The 22,924-nt window shown below is 38.2% G+C and overlaps 4 protein-coding genes across 5 annotated transcripts; 1 reads left to right on the forward strand and 3 right to left on the reverse strand.

Annotated features, from left to right (window-relative positions):
* Nucleotides 1-2,278: 2,278 nt before the first annotated feature.
* LOC113281761 lies at nt 2,279-3,714 on the reverse strand. The gene is made up of 5 exons (XM_026530602.1): nt 3,558-3,714; nt 3,314-3,387; nt 3,145-3,224; nt 2,747-2,901; nt 2,279-2,647 (listed from the first exon to the last, which is right to left on the reverse strand). The coding sequence occupies exons 1-5, from the start codon at nt 3,670-3,672 to the stop codon at nt 2,433-2,435; spliced, it is 639 nt and encodes a 212-aa protein (XP_026386387.1). The 5' UTR covers nt 3,673-3,714; the 3' UTR covers nt 2,279-2,432.
* Nucleotides 3,715-5,497: 1,783 nt separating this feature from the next.
* Nucleotides 5,498-8,099, forward strand: LOC113281764 (pentatricopeptide repeat-containing protein At3g29290-like). The gene is made up of 2 exons (XM_026530605.1): nt 5,498-7,311; nt 7,637-8,099. The coding sequence occupies exons 1-2, from the start codon at nt 5,764-5,766 to the stop codon at nt 7,859-7,861; spliced, it is 1,773 nt and encodes a 590-aa protein (XP_026386390.1). The 5' UTR covers nt 5,498-5,763; the 3' UTR covers nt 7,862-8,099.
* Nucleotides 8,057-15,390, reverse strand: LOC113281763. Of its 2 annotated transcripts, XM_026530604.1 has the most exons (9): nt 15,186-15,390; nt 14,988-15,081; nt 13,248-14,759; nt 11,293-13,107; nt 10,049-11,059; nt 9,576-9,680; nt 9,354-9,443; nt 9,082-9,192; nt 8,057-8,981 (listed from the first exon to the last, which is right to left on the reverse strand). In XM_026530604.1, the coding sequence occupies exons 2-9, from the start codon at nt 15,048-15,050 to the stop codon at nt 8,424-8,426; spliced, it is 5,265 nt and encodes a 1,754-aa protein (XP_026386389.1). In that variant the 5' UTR covers nt 15,051-15,081; nt 15,186-15,390; the 3' UTR covers nt 8,057-8,423. The 2 variants fall into 2 exon arrangements, with proteins under 2 accessions (XP_026386389.1, XP_026386388.1); XM_026530603.1 differs by having other exon boundaries at nt 14,988-15,390.
* Nucleotides 15,391-16,122: 732 nt separating this feature from the next.
* LOC113281765 (chaperone protein ClpB3, chloroplastic-like) lies at nt 16,123-22,363 on the reverse strand. Its single transcript, XM_026530606.1, has 10 exons — nt 21,938-22,363; nt 20,935-21,153; nt 20,545-20,782; nt 19,821-20,016; nt 19,582-19,636; nt 18,898-19,048; nt 18,473-18,781; nt 17,807-18,072; nt 16,743-17,669; nt 16,123-16,629 (listed from the first exon to the last, which is right to left on the reverse strand). The coding sequence occupies exons 1-10, from the start codon at nt 22,214-22,216 to the stop codon at nt 16,294-16,296; spliced, it is 2,976 nt and encodes a 991-aa protein (XP_026386391.1). The 5' UTR covers nt 22,217-22,363; the 3' UTR covers nt 16,123-16,293.
* Between the last annotated feature and the right edge of the window lie 561 nt (nt 22,364-22,924).

The following is a 22,924-nucleotide window of genomic DNA, read 5'->3' on the forward strand; positions in this document are numbered from 1 at the left end:
CAGTAAACCCACAAATTTCTAAGCACTGAAATCCAACAATTTAAACCCTAATCATACAAATTCCAAAATTTAAGCCCTACTTACATTACATATCAAACAATCAAACCCTAATTAAAAATAAACTTCAGAAATTGAACTCATGCTTCGAATCACTATGAACTTTACTGAAACAATCAAACCCTAATGAAAAATCAGAAAACAATCAAACCAAACATCAACTCATGCTTCGATTCAATACCCTAAGATGCAACAACATCGTTTTAAGTAACAAAATGAAAAGAAGACAAAAAGAAGATGAAGAAAGAGATGGGTTTCTTCAGAAATCGAGAATAACGAAGTTAGGGTTTTAGTAAAAGATACAACTGGTTGTTCTTCCCGTTCTTCTTCTTCTTCATCTTGAACTTTGCTGAAACCCTTTACTCAGATTCACAACCTAAACCAAATCCCTTTGTAGAACCCTAGTTTTCTCTAACCTAAGTTTCTCCGCTGGAAAAGAGAGACACGGAGAGAACGAAATGAAAAATGAGAAAGCAAAAAACTTGGTTTGGTTTCATTTCCGTGAAGGATAGGATAGTAAATTAAAACACTACACGTGTAGTAATCTCATGAAGCTAATCTTGAGCCGTCGATATATAGACAGGTGTAAGAATCTTGACCTGGTCAGCGAACTTTTGACCAATTAGGTGGGTCCAGACGGAAACACTAACAGTTGTGGCATTTAATAAACTTTTTAAAAAACGGTGGCAGTTTCTTAAACATGAAATTGGAAGTGTGGCAGTTTGTTAAAACTCCCAATTGTAAATAACAGTCGACTTGAATCAAAAGATTTTTCCCTAATAAAAAGATGCCTCACCCGTTTGTATAGACAAATTATCCGCCCGAAGTCCATAATTGCCCAAAAACAACGCCACTGGACTTCACAGCTCAAGCATAGTTGAACTTAGTTATATCTGCCAACAAAACATCGCGAAAAAAATAAATAAATATGGCTACATAAGAAGTCATTTATCAGAACTATAGAAACACTATGTTAGTGACAGCTATCTTTCTTTTCAACAAAATACTTAGCAACCTGCATTTCATTTCTCCTTATTTTCTTTTCTTTTCTTAGATAGTTTTATCGAAAACATGTCTTCTTGCCCCCCTCCTCTCTTTAGGTCCTGGTAGTCATTCCCCGCCATCTCAGAATTAGAAATTCTAGTTGCAGAGGCTTAACCTAAACAAAAAAATCCAATTATTAAGCAACTAAATCACAAACCTAAAAAGCTTCCATAATAATTTACTGGAAATCGAAACCAATAGTAAACCAAAGAAGATAATATTTTTCTTGCCTGATATCGATAAACAGATAGCTAAGCTGATCTTCCGCCTTCTATTTATTTCTCATAATATTTTACCATGTTTTTCAGAGAATTAAGAGAGAAGAGAGAATTAGGGCTTCGAGATTAGATAATAGACGGTGGAGAAGTAATGGGATAACAGAAAATATAAGGTGAGTAATCTCCACATAAGGAGTTTGTTGCGCATGAAAAATTGAAAAATATATTGTTAACCCTCGATTCTTATTGGTAGAGTAATGGGATAACAGAAAATATAAGGTGAGTAATCTCCACATAAGGAGTTTGCTGCGCATGAAAAATTGAAAAATATATTGTTAACCCTCGATTCTTATTGGTAGGGGGCCACGAGCTCTAGAATTCAAGCATTTGGCCTAACTTTCAATGTGAATCCAACAATTTGTACTCAAATTATATATAAAATTCCAAAGCCAATGTCTTGCCTTTGTCTTCCCATCTTCTTCCATCAAAATCAAACCATTATGAGATCCAACAATTTTAATCTTTACACTTGTATCTTCCAACGGAGAATCAATCTTAACATATCCACAATATTTATTTTCAAATATTGTATATAATGAGAAGGATTTTGTGATATGCATGTCGAATTCATGATTATTTTCTGTACAGAAACAATTTAACTTTTCAAATCAGGGTTTTTGAATAACTCGTACCAATGTTTGCAAACGCACCTGAATCTACATATTGATTTTGTATGCGACTTCAATAGTATGTAGACAATGATATCACCTGGGAGATCCGGCATCGGTATTCTAGGGTTGATAATCTTCATGCTTCAAAACTATGAAGCGCGCGACACCAAGAGGGCTGGTGCTTATTAAAGAGCCGTGTGAATGTATATGTATGGTCTGAAAACATTTGGAGTTTCCTAAAACCCACCGGATTGTAATATACCAAAAACCGGTAACATAAGTTTGGAATGACTAAAATACCCCTTCATCCTCTTAGCAGAGCTTCTATATACATGATTCTAGTTTTGAGAGATGCTTAGTATAAACATGAAAAAGGTTCATGCCATGTAAAAGGAATAGTAAATAACAACCGAGTAAAACAGACAACTTTATCTAACCAGCACTAGCTGCAATTTTCTGTTTCGTCCTCGAATTTGACTTCTGCTTCAGAAGTTTCTTCTTTAAGCTTGACATCTGCTTCAAAAGTTTCTTCTTCAAGTTTAACATTGTCTGCTTCAAAGTTTTCTTCTGCAAGGCTGGCTTCAAAAGCTTCTTCTTCAAGTTTGACATTTTCAGCTTCGAAATTGAACCCAGCTATAGTCATCTTACCCACATTGACTGCAAGTGATAACAAGTCATGTTATAACCAAGAAGAAACATGACAACACCTGACTGACTCTTTGTCGAAAATGAGAAGAAGGGATGTGTGCTACTTACCAACAACATCTTCTAGTCCAACTAGATTTGGCATGAATTGTCTGATATGATCTTCTGCAGCTTTATCAGCTTTAAGTGTTTCACAGTCGAATGAAACAGAGATTTTGTGCTCTACATTCTTTTTTTCAACCATCCCGATGACATCTTTCTCCCATCTGTTTAATAAATTCATAAGAAGAAACTACTGATAAGGTGAGAATAGAGATTCACATCCAAATAAGATATGCCAAGTGTTTAACATCCTACGCTTAGAATCCGTGTTTTTGTTTGTATGGTGGTTCAGTATCATGGGTTTAACTTCCTTTAAATGGCTTAAGAAGATAGAAAGAACCTTGACAGATGTTATAATATAAACCCAAAAACCATTTGAAGTAAGGTAATTTGACATAGTAGCTTACCCATGTGCCTGGTCAACATTGCGCAGCCTTGCAGCATCATGGCCTCTGCATTCCACTACAACAACCCTTTCTTTCTTCCTCTACAAGTATACAGTTATTATTATAGTTACGCACAAAACTCAATTGTGAGTAGAGAGAGAACACCTAAAAAATTTGAAGATCGTCTTACAATGTAGTCGATAATTGTTAGCTTGATTAAGCGATAATCCTCGCCTCTGCTGCATTCCATCTCACAAGCAAGTTCTTAAGAAACATAAAGAAAACGACAATGAATTTACTTAAAGTTTTAAACCAATACCAAAAAAGAAAACCAAAAGAATATGCCCCCATTTTTGGTTGAGGAAAACCATCAAACAGTTACCTAGCAAAATCAAGAAGGTGAAAATAGTGGAGTAAAAACCCCATGTACATACCAGTGCCTTGAAGACCATAACATATAGAACCAGGAAGTTGAATGAAGTGTCCTGATATGAATCCACATGGGAGTAAAGCTATTGAAGCTATTCCTTCCATTATTTCCTTTGCCATTGCAGATGGAACAAAAACGAGTAAACGGCAAACTTTCTTTTGTTGTTGTGTTCTGTAACATTTGGAATTATAAGGGGACACCTATAAGTATACACAAAAAGAAAAACATCAAACTTTTGATGTACCAACTTATTTTTCTCAATAAATCAACGGTGTAGATTTGATCATTAAAAATCTTCACATAGTACAAATACAATGAAGATGGATCAAGGTTTGAAAAACAGCTCACGGTTCAGGTCACGGCTACTGAGCGTGACCGTTATAACGCGTTTTTACGGGTGTGAGCACGTTTCAGCCAAAAATCACGTTATTTAGGGAAAAACGCGTTTTTTATACGTTATTCTAAAATAACGGGCGTTATAACGGTTAAATAGTAAATGAAAAAGAATTATGGTTTGAAATTTCTATCTAACGGTTACAACGTGCGTGAAAACAGTTATAACGGGTCTAATAACGTTGTTATAACGTAATCTATATATTGTAATAAAACCATGGACATCTTTGGTATCATGCGCTTCATTGTGCTAAGGATTTAGGCCCCAGGTTTCGACATGATATTGTCCGTGATGTAGTCGTCGACATTTGCTTCAAAGCTAGTGTGCCTGCTCGTAAGGAAGTTTCTTTGGGATTTCTAACGAATGATGACAAGGAGTTGAAACCTGCTGATATTCTTGTGCTTAACTGGAAAGACGGAAAGGATGTTTGTATGGATGTCACAGGTGTTTCGCCCTTCACAGGTGATGGAATTCGCTCTTTCATCCCAGGGAAAGCTATATCTAATGCGGTTTCACGTAAACACTCTAAGTACCTGGACAAGTGTATTTCACATGGTCATGGATTGAGTGTTTTGGCTTTCTCTACTCTAGGGAGTTGGGTGAGGATACTTTGTGTTTTTTCCAAGCGTATGAAGAATTGTTTAGTTAGTAACGACGCTAGTAGTGGTTTTGGTAGCTTTATTTTTCATAGATTAGGCGTTGCTATTCAAAAAGGTGTTGGAGCCCAGCTTGTTGTTAGGTTACCAACCAAAAGCTTTATATAATTTTCCGTTAATTAAGCAAGTATGAATCTTTTCTACATAAAAAATACATTTTTTATTATTTTATTCTTTTATTTTTAAAATATTAGTTGTAATTTTTTAGTCTTTAATTTACTCCCTCCATTCTTTTTGAATAGACCAGTTTTGTTTTTAGCGAAATTTAAGGAAATTAAGAGAACTAATCATTGAAAGTGGTCCTCATGACACTTGTCAATAAAAGAAATGAAGTGAAATGGTCCCCATGACACTTGTTAGCAAAAGAAGTAAAGTGAAGTGGTCCACATGACACTTGTCATCAAAAGAAGTTAAGAGAAAAGTGGTCCCAAAAAATTAAAATAACATTTGACTTTCCCAATTAGGAAACTGACCTATTTTTTTGAAACTTTTATTTATAGAAACTGGCCTATTAAAAAAGAACGGAGGGAGTAAAATATAAAAAATTGTAAGAAAATATTTTTATATTTTTTTTAACTAAAAAACGGTTATAATTGACGTGAAAACGGGAATAATGGTCTAAAAAACTTATGTTAAAATGTTATTTAAATGGAAAAAACGTTAAATTCAATTTTAGAAAAACGGTTATAACGTGTGTGAAAACGTAAAAACGGTCCTAAAAAATTACCGTCATTTCCTATTTATCGGCATTATATAGACACGGGGTTCGGGGATCCTCACGGTCACGGTATATGGATGTGACCGTTTTAACGGGTGTTTTTTTGGAAAAAAAAACGGGTGTTTTTCAAACCTTGTGATGGATATAATTCAACCAGTGTCTGAATTTTCAGACACTTCAACTCTAGTAGGTTTATGCCTACCATCAAAAAGCTCACACCTTTTTGATAAATTCATTGAATAGATGTTTGGGTTTGCCGAGTAAAATGAAATTTCTTCAACTTTTCAGCTCAGAAATGGCTAAATTGAGGTGGGTTTTTGAAAGTTAACAATCAAATCATGATTTAACTTCATATATTCATATACTAGTTTAGAAGAGTTTGCACTCTAATTGTTTGTGAAAAGTTATCTTGTATAATTACTTTGCTTTTGTGTGGTGCACAATGGTGGGTATGTTGAGGAGTCCAATTGCAGTTCAACTTCCATTGCATAGGTTGGATATCCAGTACCCAGAAAATAAATTTTGTAGAAATTGTTTTCGTTGTAAGCTTGAATTTGGTTTAGCTAAGCAGAGAAGAATTTATGTTCCAAAAATGAGTTGTATTGGCAGAAAAAAGGTGAATCGGGTTGTGTTAAGTCACTTAGAACATGAATTAGTTGATGATGAAGAAAACAACAACCAAATGTTGTTTCGGAATGATGAAAGAAATGTGGGTCGTAGAGATGAAAAGTTTTTGGTGCCTCCTTGGGGAAATCTAGATGAAAGGTTAGAGTCTAAAATAGATTCAGTTCCTTCTAATTCTGGGAGGGTAAGTTGTGTTCTTGAACCAAGGTTGCATTTCTTGGAGGAAAGGGATGAAGAGGTTTTGTCGAAGAGGATCTTGAACCTTAGTAGGACTAATAAGGTTAACAGTGCATTTGATTTGTACATGTCAATGGAAGTATCAGGTCTTCAACCTAATTTACATGCATGTAACTCACTTATTGCTTGTTTTTTGAGGAATGAGTTTTTCGGGGAAGCGTTGAAAGTTTTTGAGTTGATGAAGAAAAATGGAGTAACTTCAGCACATACTTACAGTTTGATTCTCAAAGCGGTTGCGCGCGTTAAAGGTTGTGATTCAGCAGTTGAAATGTTTGTGGAATTGGAGTGTGAAAGTAGACTAAGAAAGGATTTTGATGTGCTTGTCTATAATACAATGATATCGATTTGCGGGATGGCTAATAATTGGATTGAAGCGGAGAAAATGTGGAGAAGTCTTAATAAAAATGGTCATCAAGCCACAACAGTTACTTATGGTCTGTTAGTTGGCATTTTTATGCGTTCAGGTCAAAGCGAACTCGTTATAGATGTCTACAATGAGATGATTGAAAACAAATTGGAACCTAGGGAGGATATGATGCAAGCTATAATCTCTGCAAGTACTAAAGAAGGGAACTGGAGTTTAGCGCTTAACGTATTTAAAAGCATGTTGGATTCTGGGTTCAGTCCGAACAGTGTTGCCTATAATTCCTTGATCAACTCACTTGGGAAAGCTGGGGAAATCAAATTAACCTTCTGGGTTTTTGATCACATGAAATCTTCTGATAAAAAGCCTGATGAATACACATGGAACGCATTGCTCAATGCTTTATACAAGGGGGGCAGATATTCAGATGCTCTTTGGCTATTCGAGAGCATCAAAATGAAGCAAAAATCGCAGTTAAATCCTCATTTATACAACACTGCTCTCATGTGTTGTCAGAGGCTTGGTTTATGGGATAAATCGGTGCAGATTTTGTGGCAAATGGAATCTGGTGGTATGGTGGTTTTTGTTGAATCGTACAATCTTGTAATTGATACTTGTGAGGTTGCAAGGACACCAAAGGTTGCTTTGCAGGTTTACGAACACATGGTTCACAAAGGTTGTACGCCAAACACATTCACTTACTTATCATTGATAAGATCATGCATCTGGGGTTCCCTTTGGCCTGAAGTGGAACAAATTGTAGATGTAAGCTCTCTTATCTCGTGAGTTCGTGCATTTAAACTTAATAATATTTCTGCTATGCATCATTCTATATCAAGATAGGAATCATTTGTCTCTGCATTGAAAGATATATTGGCGAAAGACTAGCCAAGTTCTATGTTAGCAATTGATGATTTGAGTTCACCTTGAAAATATATGGTTATTTTTCAATTTTGTCACTCCAACTTCATGTTAACCGTCTTCTAACTTTCAAGAAAGATCTTGTATTCATGGTTGTTGTGGCGTATAAACACCAAATTATTCTTATTCTAACAACAACTCGTTTATCTCATCTTTTGACATCAACCAGAGTGTTCCGCCAGACGTATCACTTTACAATGCAGCAATTCATGGGATGTGTTTACGAGGGAAGATCATGTCAGCAAAGAAGCTATATATAAAAATGCGTGACAGAGGCCTCCAGCCTGATGGTAAAACACGAGCATTAATGCTTCAAAACTTGAAAAGAGATTCAGTTAGACTGCGGAAGAGGTACCCAACTCCTCGTCGTTCCTTGGATGAAAGACGGTTGTAGCTTATGTTAGCTTTAATTGGTACATAAGAATTTACTATACATATTAGAGCTGTACACTGATAATAACTTTTGCACTGGGATTATTTATGATGAGTTGCTCCTCCCTCCGTCAACGGAGAACTTGTACGGGATGCTTTTCTCTAGTAATTGTGGCAAATCCTTGATTCACAAGAGAGAATGGACAACACATTCACATCATCTGTAATCTTTATATCATTAATTAATTTTATTTTAATAATTACATACAGAGAAGAGAAAACAATATGTATGTTTCAGGACAATAGTGCCCAGACATTAGAAGAAGATACATTTTCAGGACTCTACCCTGCCTGTGAATTTGTGTTACTTAGTGAACAAAACTGGAAGAAGTAAGACAAGGTGGCAAAAAGAACTAGTTTCTTTGAACTTGATTAAATTATTAACCTTTTGGTTTCCCATACTCAACTCTTACGAAGACGGATGATCCAGTTTCTTGAACTTTCCTTGATAACTCTACTGAATATCTGATAACAGAATAGTCCCAGTACTTGCAAAAATATACATGTGTGCTGAACCATTACTGTCAGACAATAGATGCATCATTGGAGCTTGAAAAGAACTCCTCTGCTTTATCAATAAAGGCGCTGGGGAATCTACTATGCAACATGAATGAAGAGGATGCTTCTGCTGCTGGTAGATTGTGCTTGACAGCCCAGTCTTCACAAGTTTTGGTTGGTTTGTTGTTATCCTTATGGTTTCTCATCTTCCCCCCTCTGCTACTGCTGCCAACAGGCCCTGCTTTTCCTGAAGATAACAAGCGAATGTTTCTCGAATTGTAACGGCTAGATCTTGCAGCAGATAATTCACCCTGAAACCTTTTAGGTTCAGGTCCTGACTGATGACTAACCTCACATGGATCATCTGCTGTAGAAATGTTATCTAAAGGTGGCGAGAGATCAGATTGAAGTGCAAACAACCCATTTTTGCATGATTTGAGCAATGACAGCAGCATATCTATACTGAGCTCTTGTTGAACCACGTCCTTGTTCTGCTCACAACCATAACAAGCAGCGACTAATGTTCCAGCCAAGATGGGCATCAACTCTGGGTCGCTGAAGAACATGAAAGGGAGATCACAAACCTGCTCCCAACCATCAGAAGACAAGTTAGATTTCCTTGACATAAGCTCAGGCTCTAATTGCTTAACAAGTTAGATCCTCGTCTATGAGGAACAAACTAACCTTGTGGAGAATGGTTGGACTCTTTCCCCACCGAAGGACTGCTTGATTCCCAGAATGAAACAAGGCAAAGTAGCCAAGAAGCAACAGAGACTCGAGGAGAAGTAGACCCACCTGAGCATCATAATGGAAGGATGTGAACACAAACAATATTTCAAAAAAGAAAAAACTTTCTGTATCAACTGTATGCAAGAGTGCCCACAATTTTTAGAAGTAAAACAACTGAACATAAATGTCAAGAGAACATCGAAATCTAGTGAATTTAGAATACTCACCTGATCACTAGCTACTCTCCACTTATTTGTGCAGTGTGTGAGAAGAAAACTCATCAAATGGAAGAATTCCATTTTCAAGTCTGGCCTAGCCTGTTCATATTCATACAAAATGCTGTCATGTCAAACTGACGTAAGCCATATGAGCAGTTAATTTCTTTTTTAAGAAGTAAAGTCCACTAAGATAACAAACTCTAAGATGTGAAGTGAGAAACAGCAACTTACTAGCATCCTTTGCATCAACTTGATATCCAAGAGCGCCAAATTGTTCAACACCTTAAGAACACCAGTTGCAACTTCTTCAAAATTTGATGGAAGAACATATAAGGCCTGAGATTTATTAACTTGAGTCAGTATGAGATAATAAATAAGCATGAAGGGGTCACACGTAAGGGAACTAATCTACAATTTCACGAAAAGAAAAAGGAAAAATTACCCAATTGCATAAAGAAAACGCACTCATCTGAACATTGGTAAGGGTCATAGAATCTAAGATGCTTAGATGGAGATTATAACAGAAATTAGAAGAAGTTAACTATCCATTGCTACTGCAAATATTCATTGAAATAGTTTGTATCCTACAATAAGAAGGCATGATTGCAACAACTATTAATTTTGAAGATCCTTAATATGCATGAGAGCCATACGGATGAGGTTACCAAGACTGGTGATCAAATTACAGCTGGCAGCAGAATTACCTGGTCAGTGGACAATCTGGTGTTTGCCTGTAACAGCACAGCTGTTAACAATGAAGGAAGGCTGACGAGTCCTGTTTCAGCGACCACGGAGAGAAGAAATGCTACAGGCTGCTTTACACCTTGGTTGTTTTCACTCTTTTGTGCACTAATGTCCCTGGAATTTATTTCATCCTTCTGGGATGGGAGTTTGACATATCTTCCCGCCGGACTTTTACGAGCTTCACCTGGAGCATCCATCAGCTCTTTTTCCATATCAACCAATTTGCAGTCCTCTGCCCCATCTAAAAGGGGTTGTTCTGCAATAACTTCTAGTACAGATAACGAGAATCTATTATCTCCAGTTGCCGCATTCAAAGAGGTATCCCCCAGATCAGCAAAATCTATGAGTTTAGATTCTTGATTTTCATCGACTTTAGATGGAAAAGATTCCCAATCAATTGAAGATGTTGGTCTCGGCTTCGATGTCAAAACAGCCAACAGATTTAAACTTAAAATAATAGAAGAAGAAAAGGGGGAGCCTTCAACTTGGGGCCTATCATAGAGGGCAAAGAGATCTCGCAACCGATGGATAACTTGATAAGCAATCACTAGCTCAAGTAGGCCATCCTGCATCTGAAGCTGCTTTTCATCAGAGCTAACATGACCAATAATTGTCGTGACAGTCCATACGAATCCTTCTAGTACCTCAGAGACGGTCTCGAAATTCTCAGGAGATGTTTTGCTTGACAATGGGTTGGTGGTCCCAGGGACACCCAATGATGCTGCAATCTTGATATAATTCTCAAGAGCTGCAGACAGCATCGGGATGATTGGAGGCAGAAGATTCTGAGCGAGAAAATAACTCCGGTTCGAAGGAATAGACAACACCACTTTCAGAAGTCTTAAAAGATATATAGTCACCTGACAAGCTTCAGGCTTTGATGTGTGAGAAGCAGGCAGTGCAGAAGCAATAAAATCAAGTAAACGTGCTTGGCGAGATGCATTAAGCTCTGGTTCTTTTCCCTCCATGTACTAAATCACAAATATAAGGTTAGAAAGTCAATATGATTATTCAATGAAATGATCCAAATTAAAGTAACAACAATACGGTAGCTAGTTTCTTCAATCATAAATTAAGTGTGGGTGTGATGCTACTACATGCTAGTGTTGCAAGCATAGAGAAGCCAAAGTAGTTTAGTCGACCTCAGTGGTCATTGCTGGATGAATATACACAGGTAAACTCTTATGAGTAGAAAAAAGGGTACCTTAATCATATCGGCTACTATTAATCCTATACTTGCAGCCCCTTCTTTTCTGGCTTGTCGAAGCCTCTGGAGCTCTTGTACCCATCTTCCAATTTTTGCCCTTGCAGTTCCTAGTTGAGCTCTGTATCCGATGCCTGTGCTTTCAGCACTAACTGGGGTCTCAGGGAATTCATATTTTAGAGCCATTAGCCTTTGCCTGATCTTTTTGATCCTCCGCTTCAGAGGATTCTGCATGGTTGTATTGCCCGACCCAATAGAAGAACATCCTGTACCTGAGATGCTTGATTGGTAATCTTCAATGTTGCTTGCGGATATTGATCTACCCAGGCTCTCCTTGTTCAGAGAACGGCGCAGCAAAGGTGAAGATTGGTCTCTAAAATCCATGGAGGCCCTCTCCCTTATCTGCTCCAAGTAAACTTTCCGGCGGTGTTCACTTTCACGTAGTCTCTCAGCTAACTTCTGTGCTAAGAGTTCGGCTTCTTCTTGTTGTGCTTTTGCCCTAACTTCTTTTCTCCGTAATTGTTCTATGGCTCTTGCCTCACGGGCTGCACTTGATGCCTTGCGTTCTTCTTCTTTTCTTACTTGAGCCACTTCTTTTTTCCGTTGTATGTCAGCGAGGCGTTGCAACTTTTCGGCTTCAAGAAGCCTCCTTCGTTCTAACACAGCCTCTTCTCTTGCCATATCCTCCTTCTGCTTGCTCTTAATGATTTGCATCTTTTCAGCTCTCCTTTGCTCTGATTCTTGAAGTTTCTGGCGCAATATGAACTTTTTATGATCTTCATTTAAAGAAGTAATGAATCGTACCTCATTAACCTTACTGCTTTCATCACCAGCTCTTCTCACAACTTGAGCCAGATGAGCTTCGTGCCGGGACTCACCACGCTGATGGCGAGCATGCATCCCTTCTCGTAACTTCAAATTACGAACAGCCTGCCACTCGTTGACACGGTTCAATTTCTCCGATGTACGCTGAAGTTTTTGGGCTCTCTCATTCTCTAACTCGCTCCTGATTCTCATCGCACGAGCATGCTTCTCTTCTGCTTCCTTTTTCAGATCCAAAGCAGTTTTTTTCTTCTTTTCAGGAGACATTAGTTTATCATGCAAAACACGTGCACGCTCCACACTTTTCCTGCTCATGCCCGGTGAATGTGAAACTCGAGAAGAGCCACGCAACGGAGATGCAAGTATATCTTCCCAGTTTCTCTTCTCCTTCCAGGCATCCATGTCTTTCCATGATGGTGTATTCCTCTTATCCTTTTCCTTCTCCTTATCTGGAAGAGGAATATGCCTTTTCAAGGGATCCATGTACTTCAGGGTTTTTTCAGCCTTAATTTCTGTCGATATTTTATCCTTTCTCGGCTGCTGCTTCATCAAATCGGAAGCTGATCCAAGTGGTTCATTGTTACATTTTCCTGCTGCAGAACTATCCTTCAGAGATAAGTGAGATGCACTAGGGCCACAAATGGATAAACTGTTTTTTGTGTGGCAGCTATTTTGTACTAAAGATACTTTACTCGACCTTCCTCCATCTATGTTTCTTTTCTCTGTAATCATGTTCCCTAGACCATGATCTGAAACACGGCTCTTTTTTCTTAACTTGGTTATTGATTCCGTAGCACTTTGTGTAACAACATCCCTTCCAGATGACTTCCTCAAAGGATCGTTACGAACATTAGGATTTTCACAAACAGGGTTTGAGGTCTTTACATTGTAAATTGGATTCATTGTAGCTCTTTCATTCTGTATTTTCTTAAAAGCCTCAAGAGATGAAGACAGTATTTCCGCTCTGTGAGCTGAAGATGTCATTCTTCTAACCTGCGTTCAGAAAATACCAGTTTAGACTTTATCTTGTACACTGAGCACTTGAACCAAACCAGAAATCACAAGCAAGCACTTCTATGCTATTAAAGCAAACATTTAGAAGTCAGTAAAGAGAAAAGAGTAACCATACTAACCTCCCATGAGAAAGTATGCGGCCTACGGTGGTCAGCTGTCACGCTCATTGGCAGCCCATCCAAAGAAGGCTGGGAAGATTTTTTTGCTTTCTCAAATCCTTCAACTCTGGATTTTAGTTCCCGAAAATCCGAACCAGCTTCTTCCAGGACAAGAAGAGCTTCTTTCATCTGCTCCAAGTCACATTCCAGTTCACAAAGAAGATACAGTTCATCAACTGCTCTGTTAAGATTCTCAAAGAGAAAGCACCATAGTCGTTCCCTAAACCTTTCTTTGCTTTCACCTGAATCACCATCTCCCATAGCATTCATAAATGGAACCTCGGATAGGTCAGCATTTTCTGTTCCATCCTGTGACTGATTCAAATCTTCAACAGGAGCGACTGACAAATCATCTGAAGCTTCCGGTACAGCATCTGAAGCTTCTGAACCACTCTTCAGAATTGGGGATAAAACTGTATCATTTCCACATGTAACTATCTCAGCTATTTCCTGATAACCATCTTCAAATTTATCCTCAGGTTGATTTGCCACTATCTTAGAGACCCCATTAGCATCAGTAGAAAGATTCTTTTCAGTAACTACATTGTCGAAGTCCAAACCGTCTGGAGCATCACAGTTAATTGGCAAGACTACATTGTTTCGGCCAGCCACTTTCTCGTCTGAATCTGCTATTGCCACATCATGGGAAGATATGCCACTGATTTCTGTAGAATTATTTTCATAACCGTTGTCGCTCATATCCAATGAAGTCAGCACTGCTTTGTCCTCTTGGAAAGCATTAGAAGAAGAACCATCTCCATTCTTTTCCACCAACAGAGTATCATCATGTCCAAGATTACCAAATGTAATTTTCTCAGAATTCGCACCACACAAAAGCAAAGCATCGTCTTCAAGGTCACCCCACTTGATTTTGGGAATAACTACATCCAACTTTTCCTTTTGAGTAATTCGTGTTTCCCCGGTCGTATCCATACTAGGTTCAGTTCCAAATGGAGATGACTTAGGGAGTTCACCAGCTTCATTAACAACACATTTATCAAGACAATCAACAACCTTCTCTACCTCTTTTGAACCCGAACAAGAATTGTCACTAGCCTTCTCCACTTCTTTTAAACTCGAACAAGAATTGCCAATGGCCTTCTCTACTTGCTTTGAACCCGAAGAAGAATCGTCACCAGCCTTCTCTAATTGTTTTAAACCCGAACATGAATCGTGACCATGTCTAGCAAATTCTTGCGCAACTCTAGAAATTTTATCACCTTGTTTTAAACCCGAACAGGAATCGTCATCAGCCTTCTCTAATTGTTTTAAACCCGAACATGAATAGTCACCAATTACCTGACCATGCCTGGCAAATTCTTGTCCAACTCTAGAACATTTGCCACCTTTAGAATGAACATTTCCATTTCGGCTGCTCCCCGAAGACTGATTGTGCGAAGAGCTGGATGGCCGTCTATTAGAAAAACCCCCTACTAAACCTTGGGAAGAGTATTTTGGACTAGATCTATGTTTCTGTACAAGAACCAAAACAACAACGAAACATGCAGCCAAGTCAGTTACATTTCTTAATCCTGGATAATTATCAGTTAAAATTCACATCGAATTATTATCTCAATTTAGTTATTTCAACATTAAAATCCTAGAATTGCACAAGAAAACCCAATAAAAAGGAAATCAGCATTTACAAATCAACACTAGTATGGTCAATTATGAGAAGTGATAGGAAGAGGATAATAATACCTTTTTGACTTCTAACCATCCTGAACCCTGATCATCTCCAGCTTCACAATTGCTATCCATCATTAATTCATTAACTAATCATCATAGTAATCAACTATTTTAATCAACAACAACAGAAAAACAGTAAGAATCAAATATTTTAATCAAAAACTCACTCACATTTCCTTCAAATTATTACTCAAAAATTGTGAATTTTACCTAAGTTTTTCTACATTTCTGATAAATAAATAAACCAGCAATTTCACTCAATCATCAACTCGAAGGACCAACAGTAGAAATCATTAAACCCTGGAGTTTGCATATACAATGAGAATTTCTTCCAGTATTACAAATTAGGGTTTCACAGATGAAACCTTTTTTTTTCCTTTTTTTGAATGTTATAGAAAGGGAGAGGAGAGAAAAACAGAAGCTGAGAGAGGAGAGGGGTTGTTGTTTAGTAGGAAGAGACAGGATACGGGATATTTACGGATCTCTTCTTGTTAATATGTTTAATGACATCTTTGTCCTCTCTCTTTTTACAACCATATGTCACTGTTTTACACTTTAGTCTTTTACTGTTTACTGGTTGTACTCTCACTCACCCTGAGGAGTATGAGTAACTTTTGCTATTGCATTTTTTGATCAAACAACATCGGTATGGGAGTAATTTTTGATTTAGCGGCAACCTTAGTTGTTGTATTTTCTGATCTAGCTGCATCACTTTCGCAGGTTGCACCCTTTTACACCGTTTTTTCGTCTTGGAAACTCGCAGCCTTCTGTGCAACTCGGCACAATATTTTTTTTTGTACAACTACTTCTACCTAATTTCACAACAAACAGCAATTTATTGTGGATCCACCAATTTCGTATGTTAAAGTCAGCACCGAATAGTACCTAAGACACATGGCTTGCCCAGCTGAATAAATATTTTGTTGAGAAAAAATCATCCAATTCCTCCTTTACTCGGGGGAGAGAGAGAGAGTGGTTTCCCATGATGAGTTTTGTTTATTCATTTTTTAAGCAAGAAAGTGCAAAGAGGTGCTCATTACTATGCCTTCAAATCTCATCAAAATACGGTACTCAGGTTGCTTTGAGATCCATCGTCATACCAAGGTCCATTGTTTGCACAATAATATGTACATCTATATTTTCATCCTTGAAACAAAATGACACACCATGCTTCTATAAAACCATTAAATTCTTACCGAATCGAATATGCTATTGTTTCTACAAGAAAGTAAAAGTAAACTGTGTACAAACTAGAAACCTACTGTACCTTGTGACAGACTTATTTATATGTTCCTAGAGAGAAAACTAGAAAAGGAAATTATACGGCTTCGGAGAACGATTTTTGGTCGTCCGGTGAAGGTGAAGATACGGTTGAGTCAGAGGAGTCTACTCTTCTAAAGATAAGCTTCTGTTGAGGCAATTGGCCATTTGAGACGGAAACCTCCGTGTCTATTAAGATTGTGTCCTCGTCTTTGAAATCTCCCCTCAAGATACCCTTAGCAAGCTCGTTCTCCACGTTTTGTTGGATTACTCGCTTCACTGGTCTGGCTCCATAGCTGGGGTCATACCCAAGACTTCCTAAAAGTTGTACTGCAGCTTCTGTTACCTTGATTTTCATCTTTTTATCTGCAATTCTCTTCTGTACTCGTTCCAACTGGAATGTTATGAAGTAAAAGTCAGTCGTAGGAATAAAAGAACTAATCTAAGGAGAAAAACACTTGAAAGAAGAACGAATAGAAAACCATGTAGCTAGGTAAAACAGCTTACCTGTAATTTCACAATACTGTTTATCTGCTCGCGGTCGAGGGGCTGGAAGACTATGTACTCATCCACACGGTTCATGAATTCAGGACGAAAGACAGACCTGGCAGCATCCATCACCCTTTGCTTAATGGTTTCGTATGCAGAACCCTTTGATGAAGTTTCATCATCTGTGTTGAGCAAGTACTGTGACCCCACGTTTGAAGTCATAATAATGACAGTGTTGTTGAAGTTTATGGTTCGACCTTGTGAGTCGGTGACCCTCCCATCATCCAAAATCTGAAGGAATACGTTGAACACGTCAGAATGAGCCTTCTCGATTTCGTCAAACAGGATTACAGCGTAGGGCCTCCTTCGTACTGTCTCTGTGAGCTGCCCACCCTCTTCATACCCAACGTAGCCAGGTGGTGCTCCTATCAATCTTGAGACTGAATGTTTCTCCATGTACTCACTCATGTCAATTCTGACGAGGGACTCTTCAGTGTTGAACATGTAGGAAGCAAGGGTCTTAGCTAGTTCCGTCTTGCCCACACCAGTAGGACCCATGAACATGAAACTGGCAATGGGGCGGTGAGGATCTGAAAGACCTGCTCGAGACCGTTGGATGGCCTCAGCTACTGCTTGCACAGCTGGGTTTTGACCCACAACACGCTTGTGCAACTCTTCCTCTAGATGTAATAGTTTTTGTCTCTCTGATTGCTGCAGCTTTGAAACAGGAATTCCAGTCCATTTACTAACTATTTCGGCAATGTCACTTCCGGCAACCTCTTCCCTTAACATGGATTTCCCTGATTTAAGATATTCACTCAACTCTTGTTCAGCAACTTCAAGCTGGCGTTGCAAAGCATTGAGACTTCCATACTTCAACTCAGCAGCACGATTGAGGTCATACTCTCTCTCTGCTTGCTGAATCTCCAGATTTACCCTGTCAACCTGCATTGAGAAATGAGGACCAACAAAGATGAATAACCCTTTATACTACTATCAGTGCAATCATTGACTATTAAAATCAAGGAACCAAAGATGAACTACCAAATATATCAAGATAATATCAGCACAAAATCAGTTACCTCCTCTTTAATGGATTGAATACGTGTCATGACATTTTTTTCATGCTCCCATTGCTCAGTCAGCTCAGTTTGTTTCTCCTTTAAGATAGATAGCTCGGTATCAAGACGACTTAGTCTATCTTTTGATGCTTTGTCTGTGTCATTAACGAGAGAGAGGCGTTCCATTTCCAACTTTAACACGGTCCGATTGATCTCATCTAGGGCAGTAGGTTTGGAAGTAATTTCCATTTTCAATTTAGCTGCTGCTTCATCAACTAGGTCAATAGCTGTAACAACCATGAATCGTTAGCACTTCACTACAACTCGGACAAACTATATGAAAACGTGAAACTTGTACTACTCTACAGGAAAACATGATCTATTGACTACAGGAAAACGTGATCTATTGAGTTGAATATAGAGAAACTTATGCTACTCAACACAAATGGAAAATAAGCTCAACACAAATTGGATAGTAAAATAAACATCTAGCAGGTGGCTCCCAAATACTAGATAATAAAGGAGACCACAGAAGAAGCATGAAATTTGAGTGGAATCATCTACACCTGAGTGGCTAGTTACTCACTATTGCGATATTTCAGCAAAAAAGCCGAGAAAAATTATTCACTATTGCATTAGTCTTAAACTTTTCCTACTGGAAGAGGTGTAATAGATTGCATGGATTACCTTTATCCGGCAAAAAACGTCCACTGATGTAGCGATCAGACAGAATAGCAGCCTCAACAAGTGCATTGTCAGATATCCGGACACCGTGATGTAGCTCGTACCTTTCACGCAGCCCTCGTAATATAGATATCGTATCTTCAACTGTAGGTTGATCAACATAAACTTGCTGGAAGCGACGTTCCAAGGCAGGATCTTTCTCAATATATTTGCGATATTCATCGAGTGTTGTTGCACCTATGCATCGCAGTTCTCCACGGCCAAGCATAGGCTTCAACAGATTTCCTGCATCCATGGCACCATTCGTAGCACCTAAACAGAAATACCAGGGAGATCAGCAACCAAAGAAAAAGGAAAAGACTGGGCCAATAACTGAAGAACAAACTTTTAGACACTCTTTGAGAACAAGGATGGTAAGAAAATTCTACCTGCCCCAACAACTGTGTGGATCTCATCAATGAACAGCACTGTCTGGCCGTCCGATTCTGTTACTTCTCTGAGTACAGCTTTCAATCTATCCTCAAATTCTCCACGAAATTTCGCACCAGCTATTAGTGCACCCATGTCAAGTGAAACCAACTGCAGAAGTTGTTTAGAGAAAGAAAGATTTAATTTCATTCATAGGTCATCACAGGAAAAATAAGCATTTTGGCTAATCGAACTAGTTCAAGAAAAACAGCAACAACTTCCTGTAATATTGATCATGTTGAAGACTACTCATCATTCGTCAGGTTTTAGCCAGTGGTCATACCAACACAGCTGAGACAGTCAGCCAAAATCATATACAGTTGTCATGGTTGCAACCCATAGTACTAATATGGGTAGGTAGCACGGAATATAAGTCTTCCAATAATCCACCTTATTACTCATCAGCTGATGAGACAGAACAACAATTTTCCTTATGGTTCAATATATTACCACAATTTCTGGAAAACTAGCATGTGTTTCTATCTAATTCAATGGCTTGGCATCCCCACGTGACCAATCGAGTTATGGTTCTACTATCATACATTTCATGGTTCAGCAACAAACGGTTTACCCAGACCAGCAAGTTTCAACAAAATAAAAAATGAGCAATGAACATCATTAGGAAAACTTCGGATAATGCATACCTTGCGGTTCATAAGAGCTTGAGGAACATCTCCTTGCACAATTCTCTGGGCAAGCCTGTACACAGAATATAATTTGATTAAGCAAACTTAATTGAGAAGTCCAACAAATGTTCGGCGAGGTTGGGCTTTGACATTACTGAGCCTCGATACCCAAGACCACTTGAGCATGATATAACTTTCCAGTCATGCCAAGTCAAGTAGGCCGACCCCTGCATGAGATGTCATCGCAAATCACTTACCCTTCTGATATTGCAGTTTTCCCAACACCGGGTTCACCAATAAGAACAGGATTATTCTTAGTTCTTCTTGATAGGATCTGTATGCATCTGCGTATCTCATCATCTCTTCCTATGACTGGATCAAGCTTTCCCGCCTGTGCCATAGCTGTCAAATCTTTTCCATACTTCTCTAAGGCTTCATACTTCCCTTCGGGATCTGTTGAAAACTCAAAATGTGACCCTTAGCACTACACTGGAGCCGCTAAGCTCATTCAATGTTTGACAACTAACAAATTAAATTTCTACTTGGAAGTAATATGATGACGTAACAGTCAAGAAGACTGAATTGACAAGACAAATTGAAAAGGGATTGAAATCAAGCATCATATGTAACTAATACCCAAAACATGTGAAAGATCACCACGAGGACATCACTAGACCACAATCTTATAGAACAATTTCATAGTTCACACTGTTCTACAACTCAAAAACTGTAATGAATTGCTGCGAGCAATGACTTATAAATAGTGTAAGGGTATCCATGCCGACCAGGTGGCTGACCAGAAAATGAAAATCCTTAATGTATGGTGGTTCAGTCACATGCATGTGGACAACTCAGTAAGAAAATGAGAATCCATCTTCAGAAGAGATTTACTACTCATGCAAGTGGCTTAAATACAAATATACAATGATAACAAAGAGAAATAAGTCACTGAAAGAGGGAAAGTTAAGGGTCCATATTTACCTTGGTCCATAAACTTCTGGCTACCCCTTATAGCTACGATTGCAGATTTCAGACTCTTGAGCGAAATCTGGAAATCCTTAAACAATTGTTTCCCAAAACGTTGATCTTGTACATAACCAAGTAACAAATGTTCAACTGACACAAAGGAATCGTTGTACTCTTTCTTGTAGTCCCTGGATCGCTGAATGAGAGCTTCCAAATCCCTCCCTAACATAGAACCAGCTGATTCACCAAAAACCTGAAACAGTGGAAAAGTTATGAAAGTGATAAGTATGACAGTTACATAGAGGCATCAACAAGGGCATGTTGTTGTTTAAAGATATCTTATATGTCTAGCCAATTCATATATCCCTAGAAAACCCAACCATGGCCAAAGTATAAGCAATTTACCTTTGGTTGCCGTTGGATGAATTTATCAGTAGCTTCCAGAAGGCGGGTATTATCAACTCCCACCTTGGCAAATATGCGTCGAGCCAGGCCGTTTTTCTGCTCCAGTAGCGCTTTCATCAAATGCTCAGTCTCTACAATTTGATGCTTGTTGTCTTTTGCCACTTCTGGGGATGAAACAATAGCTTGCCATGCCATCTCTGTAAATTCTTGTTGGGTAATCTATGAAGAAACAAAGATTGACATCAGTGCACAGAAATCATTTTTATAAACATATAAAGCCTATTATGGAAGAGAAAGGTATGATTGCCCTAGACCATCTTATGAGCATGTATGCTTTCTACTTATCACATTGGAAATATTGAAGCCACTTGAAAAATGTACACCCATGTCCACGGAAGTTGAAGAAATTATATACAACAGCTGAACAATTGAACTTGTAAAATCTAGCAACATTTGTACCACAAGCAGCGAAACAAAATAAACATCCAAATAATCCACTACTCCGTGGAAAGATGAACAACTACCTAACATACAAAAACATGCTTCTGGTGTTTTAACCTAGAAACAGATGGTAACCGAGCTGTTTCATCCATCAATATTGTACTTTTTTCCAATCATTGTTCAAATATCCTAGTTTTCTATAGTTAAAATCAATCACATTGAAAGCCTGTACTCTAACATTGCCAATGAAAATGCACAGTGCACGGTAGAAATAAACAAGAGTTTGATGTTTAAATCGCTGCAAAACTGGTAATGACAGCGGCAGCAACCAACAAAAGGAGCATTCAATACATATTTCACATTGGTGATCACCAAATCAAAGGAACCAAACTCTATTGTCAGTAAACAAGCTCCCAAAATTCAAACGAGATTCACCAAAATTAACCCAATTGTACCAAATCCACACTAACAAAAACATAACATAATATTTAATCATCAAAAAACTAAACGAAATATGCAGAATTTCACCTAAATATAGCTACAAGTGTTTGAAAGAGTTTACCTTTCCATCTTTAGGAGCTTCACATCTAACAACAAAAGAAGAAGAACGCCTTGAAGTAGAAGTAGAAGAACCATTACCAATACCAAATCTCTTAAACCCTTTATTACTAATAAAACCATCATCTTTTTTCAATGCTTTTGATAATTTAAGTGTTGTTCTTTTAGGGTTTAAATTATAACCCAGAGACAATTGTGGATGAGTAAGCAATATACTTCCATTACTATTCTTAGTTGATGAAGGAGGAACTCTTAACTGAATACCTGAGAAGATTGTCTCCATTAAAGAAAACCTTCAAAAGGGTTTACTCACTGAAATGGAACTCTCTGAATGGATGTAAATATGAAGTAAATGTGGGGACTTTGCGTGTAAATAGAGGAAAGTAGAGTGTTCCTTAAAAAGAACTGTGGGAGAAAGAGAAGACAAAGAGAAGAAAGAAGAAGAGTACTAGATTGTTCAAGAACTCTTCTTCGGCACATAGAGATCCCACTAAGATAGGCAGAGTGCGTATTACGCATCTTCCACGTGTGTAGGTTTGGTTCATTAGAAAGATCTTTGTGGGTCCCTCTTATTTCACTTTCATTAGAATTGAACGGAATGGATGGGTGCAGGCTTGCAGGGCCATCTTCAACCGACCTCTACTGCTGGTGAAATACAAGGGGGGACTCGGCGGCAAGAGGCATAACACTGATTACCGAAGTCTTTTGTTCAGGAACAAGTTCCGGTAGGCTAGAGATTATCTCACAAAAAAATTATACCATAAAAGTGTAGCAGGAGTTTCTTTTATGCCGGCTTGCCTACCTAGAAACAACCTACACAAAGGCAACATATTTAACATATTAAATATGATCCAACATCATCTGGAAAAAAATTGATCCAGCAACATATTTAATCTTGTGGTAATACTTTTTTTTTGAATAAGTTCATTTCATTAAGATAAGAAACTTGAGGTTACATTTCTAGGATATTTTGTTCCAATCATATCATTAA

This window comes from Papaver somniferum, chromosome 5 (genome assembly GCF_003573695.1).
Source record: "Papaver somniferum cultivar HN1 chromosome 5, ASM357369v1, whole genome shotgun sequence".
NCBI classification, from domain to species: Eukaryota; Viridiplantae; Streptophyta; class Magnoliopsida; order Ranunculales; family Papaveraceae; genus Papaver; species Papaver somniferum.

Coding starts and splice junctions, on each gene's coding strand:
- LOC113281761 (XM_026530602.1), bottom strand. CDS start 3,672: ATGGCAAAGGAAATAATGGAAGGAATAGCTTCAATAGCTTTACTCCCA. Junction 3,388..3,557: donor TTATGGTCTTCAAGGCACTG/GTATGTACATGG, acceptor ATGTTTCTTAAG/AACTTGCTTGTGAGATGGAA. Junction 3,225..3,313: donor TAACAATTATCGACTACATT/GTAAGACGATCT, acceptor GTATACTTGTAG/AGGAAGAAAGAAAGGGTTGT.
- LOC113281764 (XM_026530605.1), top strand. CDS start 5,764: ATGGTGGGTATGTTGAGGAGTCCAATTGCAGTTCAACTTCCATTGCAT. Junction 7,312..7,636: donor AAGTGGAACAAATTGTAGAT/GTAAGCTCTCTT, acceptor GACATCAACCAG/AGTGTTCCGCCAGACGTATC.
- LOC113281763 (XM_026530604.1), bottom strand. CDS start 15,050: ATGATGGATAGCAATTGTGAAGCTGGAGATGATCAGGGTTCAGGATGG. Junction 11,060..11,292: donor TAGTAGCCGATATGATTAAG/GTACCCTTTTTT, acceptor TTTGTGATTTAG/TACATGGAGGGAAAAGAACC. Junction 9,681..10,048: donor CCAGATTGTCCACTGACCAG/GTAATTCTGCTG, acceptor AATAAATCTCAG/GCCTTATATGTTCTTCCATC.
- LOC113281765 (XM_026530606.1), bottom strand. CDS start 22,216: ATGGAGACAATCTTCTCAGGTATTCAGTTAAGAGTTCCTCCTTCATCA. Junction 20,017..20,544: donor CCAGAAGTTTATGGACCAAG/GTAAATATGGAC, acceptor AGTTTTCAACAG/ATCCCGAAGGGAAGTATGAA. Junction 16,630..16,742: donor ACAGTATTGTGAAATTACAG/GTAAGCTGTTTT, acceptor ATAACATTCCAG/TTGGAACGAGTACAGAAGAG.